General features: G+C 63.4%; 1 protein-coding gene across 1 annotated transcript; it reads left to right on the top strand.

Annotated features, from left to right (window-relative positions):
- The first annotated feature begins 212 nt into the window (after window positions 1–212).
- Window positions 213–14,246, top strand: LFNG (LFNG O-fucosylpeptide 3-beta-N-acetylglucosaminyltransferase). The gene is made up of 8 exons (XM_067306368.1): window positions 213–612; window positions 9,083–9,131; window positions 10,226–10,325; window positions 10,555–10,708; window positions 10,825–10,910; window positions 11,404–11,569; window positions 12,202–12,287; window positions 12,423–14,246. The coding sequence occupies exons 1-8, from the start codon at window positions 226–228 to the stop codon at window positions 12,487–12,489; spliced, it is 1,095 nt and encodes a 364-aa protein (XP_067162469.1). The 5' UTR covers window positions 213–225; the 3' UTR covers window positions 12,490–14,246.
- Window positions 14,247–14,722: the final 476 nt, after the last annotated feature.

The raw sequence follows: 14,722 nt of genomic DNA on the forward strand, positions 1-14,722 counted from the left end.
GGGGCAGAGCGGGGGCAGGGCAGCGCGAAGGGCCGGGCCGGGGCCGGGGCCGGCGCTGCCCACGCCCCGCGCACACGCGTGGGGGCGGCCCCGGGCACGGCCCGCCCCGGGCGCGGCGGGGGCGGGGGAGCTTTTAAAGGCGGCGGCGGCGGCGCGGCGGGGGACGGCGCTAGCGGCGGCGGCCGGCGGCGGTGGAGGAGGAGGAGGAGGAGGAAGGAGAAGAGGATGCTGAAGAGCTGCGGGAGGAAGCTGCTCCTGTCCCTCGTGGGCTCCATGTTCACCTGCCTGCTGGTGCTCATGGTGGAGCCGCCGGGGCGGCCGGGGCTGGCGCTGGGCGCGGGCGGCGGGGCGCAGCGGGCGCTGCAGAGCCTGGGGGCGGCGGGCCCGGGCCCCGGGCAGGGCCCCCCGGGGCTCCGCAGCTTCGCCGACTACTTCGGGCGGCTGAGCCGCGCCCGGCGGGAGCTGCCCGCCGCCCCGGCCAGCCCCCCGCGGCCGCCCGCCGAGGACATCTCCGCCCGCGACGTCTTCATCGCCGTGAAGACCACCAAGAAGTTCCACAAGGCGCGCCTGGAGCTGCTGCTCGACACCTGGATCTCCCGCAACCGCGACATGGTAAGGGCCGGCGGCTGCTGTGGGGAAACTGAGGCACGTCCCGGGCGAGGGGCGGCTCCTCGGCTCTGGCGGTGGCTTGCGGGGCTGCCGCGGCGGTGCCGGGAGCCCCCCTTGGTCCCCTCCTCCTGCCCCTGTGCCAGCTGCAGCATCGCCCGGGAGTGTGCAGGGCCCTCGGGTCGCCGGGCTGGACCGGCAGGTGTTGGCCGGGCCTCTGCGGCGCAGGGGGCTCGTGGGGTGCTGGGGCCTGGCAAACGCCACCTCCTCTTTCTGCTCCCTGGTGTTGCTGAGCACGAGTGTTGCTTTGAGGCTGTCAGGGTTGATTTGAAGCAAGCAGCGTTTTCAGAAGGGTGAAACGCGGCATTGCCTGCCCGCGGGGTGAGTTTGGGAAGGGGGAGCAGAGTGGTGGAAGGCGGCTGGCTGCCCCTCCGGGTAGCTCGCACACGGTAATCCCTGAATAAACTCAGCTCTGGGGTCTCTCCATCTGAGCAACTTTTATGGAAGAGCTTCCCCCAGATTTCTTTCCATCGGGGAAACTGAGTCATGGTACTGCAGTAGGGGGAGCAACCTGCTCCGCTGATGCCTGGAGTGCCTAGAGAGGGGTCTCGTCCCCGCGGTGCTCCCCGGGAGGTGTCTGGCTGCGGGCACTGGCTTGGTGAGGTAGCGTGGGGTGCCTGGAGGACACCCGGTTTTCCAGCCAGGGTGCTGGGAGAGCTCTGGGATGTGCCGTGGCTCTCTGTTGGGTGCCGAGAGCTGGGAATGGCTGGAGTGCTTGCAGGCTTTCACGGATCTGCTCTCAGATCTGCTCTCGCCTCCAGCTCGCCTGTGCTGGGGACAGTTGCAGCTAGTCTGATCCATGACCGCACTGAAGTCATGCGCTCAGCCTCTTACCCAGTCCTTCAAAGTACTGAAGCAAAATGAGGAGGGAAAAAAAAAAATCCTGTTTCCTTAGGAAATGTGCCATCTGCTCTTAGGACACTCTTTCATCATTAGACAGCTTCCCAAGCAACTTACGGTCCAGACCTTCCCATCCTTCTGTCTTCACGTGTTTCCTCCTGGGCCCTGGCCGGGCCTGGAGTCGTATTTCTCGCTTGTGAACTGTTTCTTAGGAAGTCTGAAGTGGCTGGGGGAGGGAGAGGAGGTGGTTGGGAACCGAACTGTCTGTGCCCTGGTTGACTCACATCCGTAGGACCTTCTGGGCACCCTCCGCTCCTGTGAGCTAGCCCTGAGCACCACTGCTTTTTGCCTGGGATCCGTCCCTTTGCTCGGGTCTCCTGGGCCTGGCAGTAGCTCTGCCTTTTCCCCCTAGTGCAGTTATTTAATGGAAACCTCTTCTAAGCTCTGCTGTCACTGCGAGGGAGTGCAGAGTGGTGGTGGGGGAAATACCCTTTGAGCACCTACAGATGATCCTGGGAATGGCTTTTTTTCCTCTCCTTGTGAGCTCTGGCTTTCTTCTGGGTTTTTTTTGTTTTGTTTTGCCTCGTTTGTCCGTTCGGATTCCCAGAGACCCGAGTCTCGGCTCTCACGCTGTCCCCCTGGGCAAGCTAACAAAGCCCCTTTTCTCCCAGCGCAGAGAAAAGGCTTCGCAGCCTCTTGTGTGGCACTTTCCATGGGAACGGGGGAGCCGGAGCTGGCGGTGTCCAGGTCAGGTTGCCTAGAGATGAGGGCCATGAAGCCGGGGGGGGGTGCAGCCCGGAGAGGTGCCTGCCTGACAAGCCAAGCCGCTGAGTGACGGCTCTTGTACAGCACTTGAGGGACAAGGAGCTTGAGAGCGCGCTGGAGGCGTTGAAAACTCCTGCGGAGCAAAGCGAGGGCTGGGGGGGAGAAGGAAGCAGCAGAGGAGCCCGTGCCGCCGGAGAGGGCGGTGGGAATCGGCTCCAGCCTTCCCACACTGACCTGGCCCCCGTCTCCGGGAAACTGCCCTCCTCCCCGCGGCGTGGAGGGACCAGGCGAGCTTCGGTTGCCCCCTCCCCACGAGGGGCTGCTAATCTGTCTGCCACAGCGTGCCAGATCCCCTCCTGCCAAGTCCTCCTTGGCTGGCTGCTTTGGGGCACCTGGTGCTCCCCCAAACTTGGCTCCTCTCTCGCTTTTTTTTTTTGTCTGCAGCGCCCAGAATCGGTGCCGTGCGGGCTCTCCTCCGTTGCTCCCCCATCCTGGCGTGGCCGTGCGGCTCCTGGATCGCCTCCTTGCCAGCTTCTGCCGGGCCCCTCCGGCTGCTTTTTGCAAGCAATGTGCTGGCTTTGCTCGGGGGGTTGCACCGGGGAGCTGCCTGAGCTAAAACGTCTCTCTTGGTCTGAGTCAGGCCCGTCTCTCCTCATCCTGTTCCTCTCTCGCTGTTTTGCTAGCAGCATTCGGGCGGCCGTGCAGCTTAGCTGGCGCGGGGGAAGTTTCTGCTGAACGACTGAGAATCCCCTTTGCCCAACACAACATCTTGCTCTTTCCCCCATTCCTCCCCCTTGCATCAGATCTGAACCTTCCTCCTAGCTGTTCATTAGCCAAAGAGCAGTGCAGGGAGAAGTGGTGCGTGCACTGGGAAGAAGGAGTTAAATGCAGCAGGTAACCCAAGCCTGGAGCCTGGGTAGATAGGGGGAATAGCTATTGTGTTCTTCCTTGGATATTCTTTGTTCTCCATACAATAGTCCCCGTTTCCTGTGGTTTGTGCAGTCCAAGATACTGCAGCAGCCTAAGGCAATGGGCACCCCCTTCTCCTTCCTGCTTTTCTCTGCACAGTGAGGGCAAATCCTTCTTCTTGCTAAATCTGCTCTTACTTCCCTGCATTGCACAATCCAGGCTGGACAGGCTGCTACTGGAGAAGAGTTATGGAGTTTTCCCTGCTCGCTTTGGGAGAATTTCCAGCTGCTGTTGTCTCAGCATTTGTATCCTTAGGATGTTGGAGTGCAGTTTAGGGAAACTTTGCGCTTGAAAGTAAAAGGGTAATGGGGGGGAATGGCTGTTGCACAGAAATCCTAGGAGCAAGCGGGTCCAAAGATGCTGACTTACTGCTGAGTCTGGTGACTGCAGTGACAGAATTGCATAAGAAGTGTCTGCCGTCCCCAGGGCGCAGGGCACGGTGTCGCCGGCACGCTGCAGATGCCTGCAAGGCAGGGTCGGGTGCGATCCTGCCGGCACGGGGATGTGCTCGCTTCCTCAAGCGCGGCTAGATAATTGCAGGCTTTGAAAAAAAGAGGAAAAAAAAAAAAACCCTTGCTCCTGGCTTGGGAGGAATGTGTTTGCCTTCCGGAGAGCACGTGCCTCTGCGGTGGCAGTTCCCAAATTTTTCTAGCACCTTGGCCAGAGTCCCTGTCCTCGGGGGTAACGGCCAGCAGCGGCGTGCTGTGCACCGACACGCTGCACGTGTCCCGCTTGTGTTCCCGAGGGCTGCGAACAGAGCAGGTAGGACTGGGGCGGCTGGGGCATGCCAAACTTGCACGTGCCCGGGACACCGGGGCCTGCTGAGCCCTGATCACTTCAGCTCACGTCTGTGCGAGGGTCCCTCCCTGCTCGGCATTGGGTGCTGATGGAGGCAGGGCTGTGGGTTGGGGGTGGCGTGTGTGGTTGGGGAGGGGGTGACCGCGGACATGGGTGCTGTCTGAGCACCGGGCAATTCGTTGCCTGCCCCAACGATGCCGTTGTCCTTTGGAGGACTGGATGAAAGGCCGCGGGGTCGAAGCCGGCGAGAGGCCTGCGAGGCAGGAGGGGTGTGGGACCCTAATTGCACAATGAGCTCATTGTTCGCGAGGAGATTATTAAAAAATTATAGCGCTGAAAATTACAGTGGAGGATTCTTCCTCTTACTGGAAAGAGGGGGAGGAAGGGCCTGGGGCCTTTCACGGGGGAAGCCCCCATCCCCGGGATCGCGTGCCCTGCTCCGAGCCCTGGGATCGCCGTGCCAGCCGGGGAAAGCCACCGCCGGGCCGCGCGGGAACGGGGACGCCACCGCGGCGCTCGCCCGCACCTCCCGAGACGGGGTGGGGGCTTTCCCCGCTAACCGCCGCGGCCTCGCGCGGCTGCGGCAGGGCTCGTCTGCAGTAAACATCTGCTGCGGGGGCCAGAAAGCCGGGCAGGAACCTGCTCCGGCAGTGCCTGCTCCTCCTGCCTGCCCCCAGGAGCCGCTTTTCCAGCTGGAGGCCGCCGTTCCCGGCGGGAATTTCAAACCTGCCGCGGCCTGACGGCTCGGCTCAAGCTGCTCTTCGCCTCCTTCCCCTTGCCCAGAGGGGTGAGGTGCCCTCGTTGTCCTTGGGGTTGGGTGTTGTGGTCCCTCCCCGGGTAGCTGCGGGCATCCCGGCTCCTGCTGCGCATCCCTGGGGCTGTGCTGGGCGTCGGGGTACGTGGGGGTGTTGGGTCCCCTCGTGGGGCAGGGAGACGCGGGATTCGTGCAAGCCGGGTCATGAGATGCTCTGACGTGCTCCACGGAGGTTCCTGTTTTCAGCGGGTTCGTTGCTGGGGAAGCCGGAGGCGGAGGCAGCCAACGCTGTCCGAGTGTCGCCCCCTGAAAACCCGCTTTAAAACGCGGCGTAGCTGGGGGGGGGGGGAAGGAGAGGAGGGCAGACCGCTGACCCTCGCGCTGGGCCCGGCCCTCGGGGCGCTTTGCACAGCGCCGCGGTAAGAGCGAGCCGGGAGCTCAGTCGGAGCTGGGGTTTGGCTGCCCAAGAGAGGGGGAAGTGAGTCACCGCGAAAAGGAGAAACGAAGGGGAGGATGGAAAAAAATAAAATAAAATAAAAAGAAGCAGGGCCTCCCTGAGGAAGGGGCAGAGTGGGCTGGCAGCGAGGGCCCCCGAGCAGCTCGGCGGGACGTGGGGCTGGCCATCCCTGCCGGCGGCTCCCGGCCATGCCGAGCCCGCGGCCTGGTGTCTCCTGGCCTGCGGCTGCAGGCAGCGGCGCGAGGAGCCTGGCGGGGTAACTCGGGCCCGCGTTCGTCAGTGGCAGCTATTGTTCGGGGAGGACTTGGCATCCTGTGTTTCTTTAAGTCGCAGTTTTTAGAACAATGAGGCTTCCTGCGTGTCCCCAGGCAGCGGCTCCGGGCGGGCAGCGGCCTCGGAGCCGCCGAGCAGCGGGACCTTCCTTTCCGTCGCCCCGGCCGGGAAGTCGGCTGCAGGGGTGCCAAGGGGTGCTGGTGCTCCTCGGCGCCGAGGACGAGCAGGCAGAGGTGTCGGGGGGGTGAGTGCGAGACGCCAGGCGCCTTCCCCCTGGGAGAGGGGGCAGCGGGACCGGCCCTGCTGCTGTTGGCTCTGGAGGTGCCCGGGGAGGTGGCAGCTCAGGGGTGCTGGGCTGGAGCATCCCGTTCCTCTTACCCTGCTGCAAACCGGGAGCTGCCGCAGACCCGGTGTCCTGGACTGGGCCACGTCTCCTGGTGCGCTGCTCCTCGCTTCGAGGACGCTCTGAAGGCCTTGCATAAAGCAACCCGGGTCAAAATAACAGCTCGAAGCCCACTCTAGGCTGTGCTGGCCGGGCTTTTGCTGATCGCTGCTCTGCCTTGCACCTGGCCAAGCCGCCTGGCTCTCGAGGGGCTCTGAGCCCCAATGCGCGGGGCCAGGGGTGCTTCACCCGGGCGTAGGGGTGGCTGGCAGCCCGGGGAGGACCCGCAAAGCCACCTGAGACTCAGCACGGTCCTGCCCGTGTCCCTTCCCTGCCCCCTTCCTCGCTTTCCCTCACACTCCTCCTCCGGCTGGGGCTTGCCGCGGTGGCTCTGGCTAGCGCAGCCGAGGAGAGCGCCCTGGCTGCGGGAGGAGAGTCGGATCCCCGGAGACAGCTGATCCTCGGCTTCCCCTGACGTGTTTTCTTGTCCCTCTCCTTCCCGGCCCGTTTCCTTCCCCAGGCTCAGCTGACACCTCTCCTCTCGCCCCGCTGCCTTTTGAGCTCTCCAATCCTTTCCTCCGCAGCCCGAAAGCCTGCCCAGGGCCGGGGGGACTGTGCAGGAAGGGCATAGCTCATCTAGAAGAAATGCAGACTAATTAGAGAGAGGCTGTAATTGTTTTGGGTTTAATTGAATTTCTTGGCTGGGTTCTGGCCGCGGTGAGGCGGGACGGGGGTGGGAGGGCGGCGGGGACCTGGGTGGCCGCGCTGGCCCCTGCGGGGCGCAGGGCTGGGTGCAAGCGGTGCCCTTGGGGCCGGGCACGCTGGTCCCGAGCCCCAGCGCAAGGTGCCAGCCCGTCCCCTCGCGTCAGCGGCCCTGGGGAGCTGCCGGGGGAAGGAGCATCTTCAGGATGAAGCCTTTCGACGCGGGCAAGTCGTAAACAATTGTCCCTGGGTCTATTTATAGCAGCTGAGCCGGAGGATTAGTCGCAGGGTTATTTTTGGAGCCGCTGAAGGCGCAGTTGCTGGACAGCGTTTCTGAGCTAATCGAGCAAACGTCTTCTGTCTCGCCTGCCCAGCCTGCGAGCAGCCCGGTCCCCCTCTCCAGCGGGGCTGGATGGGGATGGATCCGGGCACCGAGCATCGCAGGGCGGAAGGCGTCTTCTGAACCGGTGCTTGTGGCAGGGCCTTCCCGGGCGTCCTTGGATGGCCTCTCCTGCCCTGGGTGGCAGCGTGGCCCCGGCAGCAGAAACGAGGATGCGCCTCGGGCCCAGCGCTTGAGCGCGCGCTCGCGGGAGCCTGCTTTCTGCACCTCCTCCCTCGCTTTGTCCCCTTTCAAGCCCAAAGGTCGCTTGTAGCCCCCGTCGCTGGCAGCGCGCCCTCCTCCTCTCCCATTCGCGTCCCTGCTCTTCCCGGCAGCCTCGCCGCGCGGCGACCTGAGCAAACACGGGGGCCGCGCCGGCCCTGCCGCTTAACCAGCCCAGCTGTATGCTAATGCGCAGCGCCGCGCTTAACTCTGCTCGGCTGAGTAAAGTCAGCCCCGCGCGCCCCGCTATTGTCGCCGGCTCCGCAAACAAGCCACGAAACGCAGCGCGCTCCCGGGGCCGCCGGAGTGATGGGTGGCAGCCAGTTTCCAGCTCGCTTGTAATCCATCATCCCAAGAGCCCTGTCCCCGTTTCCCTCCCCGCCGGCTCCTGCCTCCCTTCTCCCCCCCCCGGCCCTTTTGTCTTTCATCTTTTGCCCTTTTGTGCACGTCTGGTTTTTAATAGCGCTTGGCAGCTGGTTGCGGTTTCTCTCCTCCGGCTTTGTTTGCTGCACGCTGATGGATGGAGGTGCCTTTCCCACCCCTAGTCGCTGCTCGTGTTTCTTGTCCCCCCCCCCCCCGCCCCAAGCAGCAGGCCACCGTCTCCCCCCCCCGTCCCCGGTGACATATGCCAGGAATTAGCTGTGTAAATAGAGGAGTGCGGCCAGGCGGCAGCTCAGGTGCTCCCGGGGCAGGTGGGTGCCGCCGGCGACCGGGGGACCTCGCATGGGGACACGTCAGGCTGGCAGGTTAGGGTGCCCGGCTGGCCCCGGCCGCAGCTGAGCACGGCTGGCGGCGGCAGGGCAGAGGGGCCGCAGACGCGTCGTGCCGGCGGCACCCAAGCGTGCTGTTGACACAGGTGAGGGGCCAGTCCCTGCCGAGACACCTGGCACCCGGCCACGGCAAACACCTGCCGCGGGAGGGGAGCTCCCCGCCGGCCGCTTGGCACCGCGCTCGAGCGGCCCTGCGGCGCGTGCCCGGCTCTCCGGAGGAAGGCTGGAGTCCCTCCTCGGGTCGAGCCGCCGCGCGCTGCAGCTGCTGGCAGCGTCGGCCCTTTGCTCCGCTCCCTGGCGCTGGCACCTGCTCCTCTCTGTGCTGGGGACGGCCCTCGGCATCTCCCCGAGCTCCCGTGCAGCCGGGGGCATCTCCCTGCCCTGCTGCCTCCTCGCCGCCGCCACTGCTGGGAAAAGCAAGGGGATGGAGACGCTAGAAAGTGGCTGTGGGTTGAGCCCTGGGGTGGTGAGGCCCCATCGCGGGCTGGTGGTGATGGGGCGCCCCAGGTCATTGCATCTTCCTAGGGAAAGAAGAAAAATCCCCATTAGTTGCTCTACCACTACCAAGGTGGTAAGGTGCCACCACCAAGGAGTTATTAACCTTTTGCTGCCCTTAGGGGGAGAGCCGGAGAGTTGACCTAAGCCTGCAGCCCCCTTTCTAGAGGACACTCACGCTGAGCTGGGCACCCTCATCAGTCTCGGCATCACCTGGATGATGATGGTGATGCCTTCGTCTAGCAGAGCAGCCTTAGCTCTTTGATGCTTCCCCAAAATAAGCTTCGCTCATCTCCTCTCCTCTCCTCTCCCCTTGCTCTTGTCTCCCTCCTCCTCTTTGATATATCTGCACGAACATCTTTGAATGCACCGTCCAACTGGCACAGCTTTCAGTCCACCCCATCCCATCTCTCCCCCAAGCCCACCCCCAGCCGGCTCAGGGATAGGACCCAGCCGGCCCTGTTGGGTTTTAATGAGCAGGAGCAAGTAACCGCTGGCACCTTGTGGGGCTGATCCCTGGGTGCTGCCCCAGCCAGGAGTGCCCGGCTGCGTCCAAGAACAATGCACAACGCCCCATCGGTTCTCAGAGGTGCCTCATCTTCTCTTTCAGACATTCATCTTCACGGACGGCGAGGATGAGGAGCTGAAGAAGCAAGCACGTGAGTCCGTGGCCCTTGCCGCTTTGCTTGCACGGCCTGGCTGAGCACGGCAGCAGGTTGGGCCCCCCTAACAAACCCAGTAGCGGCAGCACAGGGCCGTGCCCGGGTCTCACCCTGTGCCCCCCGGCTGGAGAGAGGCCCTTGGGCACCGAGCGAGTTCATCGCATGGGGCCTGCAGTGTGCCGCTTTGCACAGACGTTCAAAAAGCCCCAGTTCAAACACCAAGCTCAGGGGTGAGGGTCTGTAAAGCAACGGTGTGCGTTGGGGTGCTGGAACTTGTAGAGGGGCCCTTGTGGCACAGGGCATGTGGCTGGGATCTGGCCATGTTGTTTTGAGGCAGGATCTCTTCCCACCAGCGCTAGGAAGGTCTCCAATGCGGTCCAGAGTGTCCGGCCCTAGCTGGGCCTCCAGACAGTGCTAAGGCTGGGGCAGGAAGGGGGGATAACGGCGTGATGGGAGCTCTCGCCACAGGGACCGGCGCTGAGAACGAGGCCGCTTGTTTCAGCGATGGTGGCTAACGCACCCGGGAGCCCCAGCTCGGGACCTGCTCCCTTAGCAGTTATCCCGTCCTCCCTCTTGCAAGCCGCCGGCGGGGAGCGCGGTAACGGGGTGCCTTTGCGCCCGTTCGTCCCTTGGGCAAGCTGGGCTTGCTGGGCAAAGCAGCTGGGGTGTAGGGGACTTCCCCGGGCAGCGCTTCTCCGGCTCCCCGGAGGCTCGGTCAGCTCGCCCTATTCTCCTGATGCAAATGACTCCTTTTCAGGCCGGCAATCAATTCCCTTTGAGCCCGGCTAGCAAATAACAGGTGGCCGATGGTGGGAAAACACAGCCTGAATGGGGCGGGATCCTGGGGAACGCGTCCCGGTGGGAGAAGTCGGCTCGCAGGCTGCCCATCGCCGCCGGCCCCGCAGCGATTCCTTGGCCACGTAGCTGGAAAAAAAAGATATAGCCGAACCTTAGGTCTTCTGCTTCATCCGCGCTCCTTGCCTTAGCTCGGGGGGGACCCAAAAGCTCTGCCCAAAGAGACCTGCCCCCATCCTTACCCCAAAGAGGGATCCCCCCGACCTCCGGGGTTTAACCCCCTGCTCTCCCTGCAGGAAACGTCATCAACACCAACTGTTCGGCTGCCCACAGCCGCCAGGCTCTGTCCTGCAAGATGGCCGTGGAGTACGACAAGTTCATCGAGTCCGGGAAGAAGTAAGCAGCGCCCGGGGCTACCGCGGAGGGGACCGGGATGAGCCCGGCGGGCGCAGGGGGAGGCGATGCTCCCGCGGTGCCGTGGTGGCCAGGCAATGCAATGCCGTTTCCATTCGCCCGGCCCAAATTCAGCACAGGGCTCGGCTGCTGTCCTTGGGAAATGGGGAGCGAACGCCGTTACGGGGGGACACCCCAGCCCGGCGTAACACAGCGCCTGCTGTCGCCCCAGGTGGTTCTGCCACGTGGACGACGACAACTACGTGAACGTCCGCACGCTGGTCAAGCTGCTCTCCAGCTACCCCCACACGCAGGACGTCTACATCGGGAAGCCCAGCCTGGACCGGCCCATACAGGCCACCGAGAGGATCAGTGAAAACAAGATGGTGAGAGGGGCCGCAGGGCAGCGCCATCCCGAGCTGGCTTGGTTCAGGCCGGGGTCCCCAGCCCGGGCGGTGGAGGCAGACGCCGCGCTCACCGCCTTTGCTTCTCTCCCTCCCAGCATCCGGTGCATTTCTGGTTTGCCACAGGAGGAGCAGGGTTTTGTATCAGCCGGGGGCTGGCGCTGAAGATGAGTCCATGGGCCAGGTAAGAGCGTTGGCCTTGCTGTCCCGTAGGGACTCCTGAAGGTGCCAGCGGGGCACAGAGGAGCCACGTCTTTGGGGCTGGACACTGAAATGTGCCCTGCTGCCTTGCTCTCTTGTCTTGGTGAGAGCCTGGGGTTTCTGCAGGGATCTGGAAACAACCTGGGAAGGGACTCTGGTTCCTCTAGCCCTAGTTGCCTCTTAACAAGAGTTGGTCTGGTCTGTGAGGGTGGCTGAGCACTGAAGAAGGTTGCCCAGAGAGATTGTGGAGTCTCTATCCTTGGAGATATTCAAAAGCCATCTGGATAGGGTCCTGGTCAATGTACTTTAGGTGACCCTGCTTGAGCAGGGAGGTTGGACTAGATGATCTCCAGAGGTCTCTTCCAACCTCAGTCTGTGATTCTGTGAAATCTGTGTCCCGCCCTGGACCCCACGAGGTGCCACATCCCCTCTGGGCTCTGGCACGCCGCTCTGCAGCTCCTCGTTGTCTCCCGCAGTGGCGGTCACTTCATGAGCACTGCGGAGAAGATCCGCCTGCCTGATGACTGCACCATTGGCTACATCATCGAGTCCGTGCTTGGGGTGAAGCTCATCCGGAGCAACCTCTTCCACTCGCACCTGGAGAACCTCCACCAGGTGCCCAAGACAGAGATCCACAAGCAGGTAAACTTGCCCCACTCCCTTGGCTCAGCAGCCCCGGAACGGGAGCACGGGCAGCCACGACGGAGAAGAGGCTTGGGGATGGACGGTGCCTCCATCTCATTTTATCCCTTGTGATGCCAACATGCAACAGGCTGGGGGGAGCCTGAGACCAAATCCGGACAGCGACATCTCCGTAGGGGTTGTCTCCTGGCATCTGGTTTTCTCTGGTGCTGGGGGTGAGGGAAGGACGGTGCCTAGCAGCTCACAGCTGGGGGGCAGGGTGCCAAGAGCCCCCCTTCAGAGCTGCTCTCCCCCTGCCCGAGTCACCTGAAAATTTGGCATTCGGGCCAAGCCCTTTGGCTGGGTTCCCTTTGCAGTTTGAGGAGGATTCATCTCGTTTACATTGAGTCACCTAAAAATGAGGCATCTCAGCTGAGGAAGTGCTTCTCATGGGTCGGTGGAGGGAGAAGGGCCTTCAAGCCCATGCTAAGGGGGTGAGGCAGAGGAGATGACCCCCCTGGAGGAGCCCCCCAAGCGTTTGACGGAGTGGGGAATTTCCCCAGCCCCCGAGGGCCTGATTTAACCCCTCCAGCCCCAGCAAGAGCAGCCCCTTGGCCCAGCGGTCGCGTGACCTCCTGTGCTGCTCCCCCCAGGTGACACTAAGCTACGGCATGTTTGAGAACAAGCGCAACTCCATCCACATGAAGGGAGCGTTCTCCGTCGAGGAGGATCCCTCCAGGTGGGTCCGGCGGGTCTCCTGCCGCCCGGCTCCTCGCCGGCGGGGAGGACCCGGCTTGCAGCCGCGCGGCGCGGGGCCGACGCTGCTCCCATGGCAGTGGTGGCCGCAGCTCAGCGCCGCCTCTCTCCTCCGCAGGTTTCGCTCCGTGCACTGCCTGCTGTACCCGGACACGCCGTGGTGCCCCACGAACGTCGTTTACTAGGGAGACGCGTGTCCCCTCTAACCTCGTCCCAAGTTTCCCCGGTATCCGAAGGGCTTGTGGGACCGGTGCGCGCGCGTGCGTGTCTGCGCGCGCGTCCTCCCGGGCCGCGAGGCGGAGGGAGGTTGTTGCTGTGGTAATGCACAGTGTGTGTGTGTGTACTGAAGGCTGCTGTGCGGCCCCTCGTCCCCCGGCCGCCAGGGCTTGCCGCCTCCTCCGCGGCCCGGCCGGGGCAGGCAGGGAGGGACAGGTCCTGAGCACTTACGCAGTCGGCGCAGGGGCCCGGCTGGCTGGCGCGGGCCGAGCTGCTGCCCGGGAGCCGTCGCCTCGCGGTGGCGGCGGCGGGTCCCACGCGGGGTGTGGGGAGCGAGTCCGGGCATCGCCCGTCGCCTCTGCCCGGCCTCGGCTTGCTTTTTTCTTCCTTTCGAATGTTAATTTTGGTTTTGTTTGGTTTTTTTTCAATTTGTGTCTTTCGACCCTCGGCTCTGACCCGCTCCCTTCCCCCTTCCGGCGCGCTCCTAACCCGTCCCCTCTCCTCCTGCCCCAAATCTCAGCAGCTGGGCTCCGGCTCCTCCTTCAGATGAAGGCTCGCGGCCGAGGCCTGCGTTCGCCCGGAGGAGCCGGCGGCGGCCGGGCGCAGGGCGAGAGGGGAGGGAGCGCCGGGGAGGTTTCCCGGCTCCGCGCCGAGGCCGAGCCGGGCCGGGAAGCGCCGCGGCCGCGGCGAGCTTTGGGGCTGCTGCACCGAAGGGAGCCCGCGTGGCGCGTGGGGGGAAGCCCGGGGTTACCGTTGGCTCCATTTGCTGGAGCTCCCGACATCTCGCTGGAATATTTTCAGCAGCATAAGTCTATGCACTATTTATAGAGACTAATTTAAAGACTTTCTATAAATACGGGGGGGGTGGGGAGGGGGGAAGAGGGCTGTTCGGAGAGATGCATCTGTGCCACGTCCACGTGCCTGCTGCCTTCGCGTAGTGCCGGAGCATCTCCCTTTGGTGCAGCGTCCCAGCTCGGCCTCTCGCCCGGCTCTGCCCCCGCCGGGCAGCCCTCCAGCAAAACCAGTGTGGGAAACGCTGCCCCAGCGCGACGTTTCGCCGCGGGCCGGGGAAAGACTTATCCGGGTGCCGAGGTTGGCGGGAAGGGTGAGGGAAGCGGATGCGCAGCTTGCCCCGGGGATGTGCATGCGCTGTGCCGCCAGCCCCACGTGTCCCCAGCACCAGCCTGAGCCCGGCAGACCGTCCCCTCCGGCGCGCTGGGGCTGGCGCTGCTCCCCGGGGGCGAGCGGGCAGGCGGAGCTGGACGTTTCCAACCCGGAGCTGAGTGAAGATAGCCCATAATGGGTGCGTTGTAAATATCTTATTGCGCCAGTATTTTTTTTACTGTGCCTTTTTTGTAAAAGAAAAAAAAAAAAAACGGAAAAAAACCCCCACCACGCGTTGAGAATTATGTAGATTTTAAAATGCTTTTTATACATTTTCTGTGGATCGGAAAAAAAAGAAAAACAACCTTCTGATAATCTGTTTTAAAAGAAATTGCAATGTCCTGTAACTATCACTTACCTTAATTTATATGTTCCAGTATCTGGAATGTCACTCTGTGCTTTTCTTTTTTGTAACTGGGATGTGTTTAAAAGCAATAGATGTTGGGTTGGGGAACCAGCACGGGCCCCGTGTTCTCAGGGACTCGCACCTGACGGCTGCCGCGGGCGCCCCGTGGCAGCCGCCAGCAATAAAGCAGCTTCTTGCTGACCACGGTCACCTGGTCCTGGGCTCCGGCGTGCCTGTCTCCCGCGGTCTTTGCACGCGGGAGAAGTTAACGTGCTCTTCAGTGGGCCGAGCGTAGCGTGTTTTCGTCCCTCCGGTGTTTGCTTTTCGGGTGAAGCGCCGAGGGGGCTGCCTGGGTGTTTTTTCCCACGCCGGGCAGGTTGGCCTGCCCTTTCCATCCCGCGGCGCCGGCATCATCTTCCCGGCCCCCCCCATGGGCTCTGCCGGTGCAAAGGTGTTTTTTTTCTTTTCCCAGGCTTTCGGGGCGGGGGGTGGGCGCGAGCCGGTTGTTCGCACCGCGCTGCGAACAGACGGCGGCAGGCGGCGGCGTGGGAAGGCCGGGGGGGGTCCCGGGGGTCCTGTCCCGCGGCAGGGCTTCGGCGAAGCCGCCCAGCCCTGCGCCACTACCCCCCCAGCCAAAAAAAAAACCCCAAACCCAGAAGTGTTTGTGCTGCAACCATAAGGGTTTCATCCGC

The sequence above is a fragment of the Apteryx mantelli genome, chromosome 16, assembly GCF_036417845.1.
Source record: "Apteryx mantelli isolate bAptMan1 chromosome 16, bAptMan1.hap1, whole genome shotgun sequence".
NCBI lineage: Eukaryota > Metazoa > Chordata > Aves > Apterygiformes > Apterygidae > Apteryx > Apteryx mantelli.

Coding starts and splice junctions, on each gene's coding strand:
- LFNG (XM_067306368.1), top strand. CDS start 226: ATGCTGAAGAGCTGCGGGAGGAAGCTGCTCCTGTCCCTCGTGGGCTCC. Junction 9,132..10,225: donor GGAGCTGAAGAAGCAAGCAC/GTGAGTCCGTGG, acceptor CTCTCCCTGCAG/GAAACGTCATCAACACCAAC. Junction 12,288..12,422: donor GTCGAGGAGGATCCCTCCAG/GTGGGTCCGGCG, acceptor TCTCCTCCGCAG/GTTTCGCTCCGTGCACTGCC.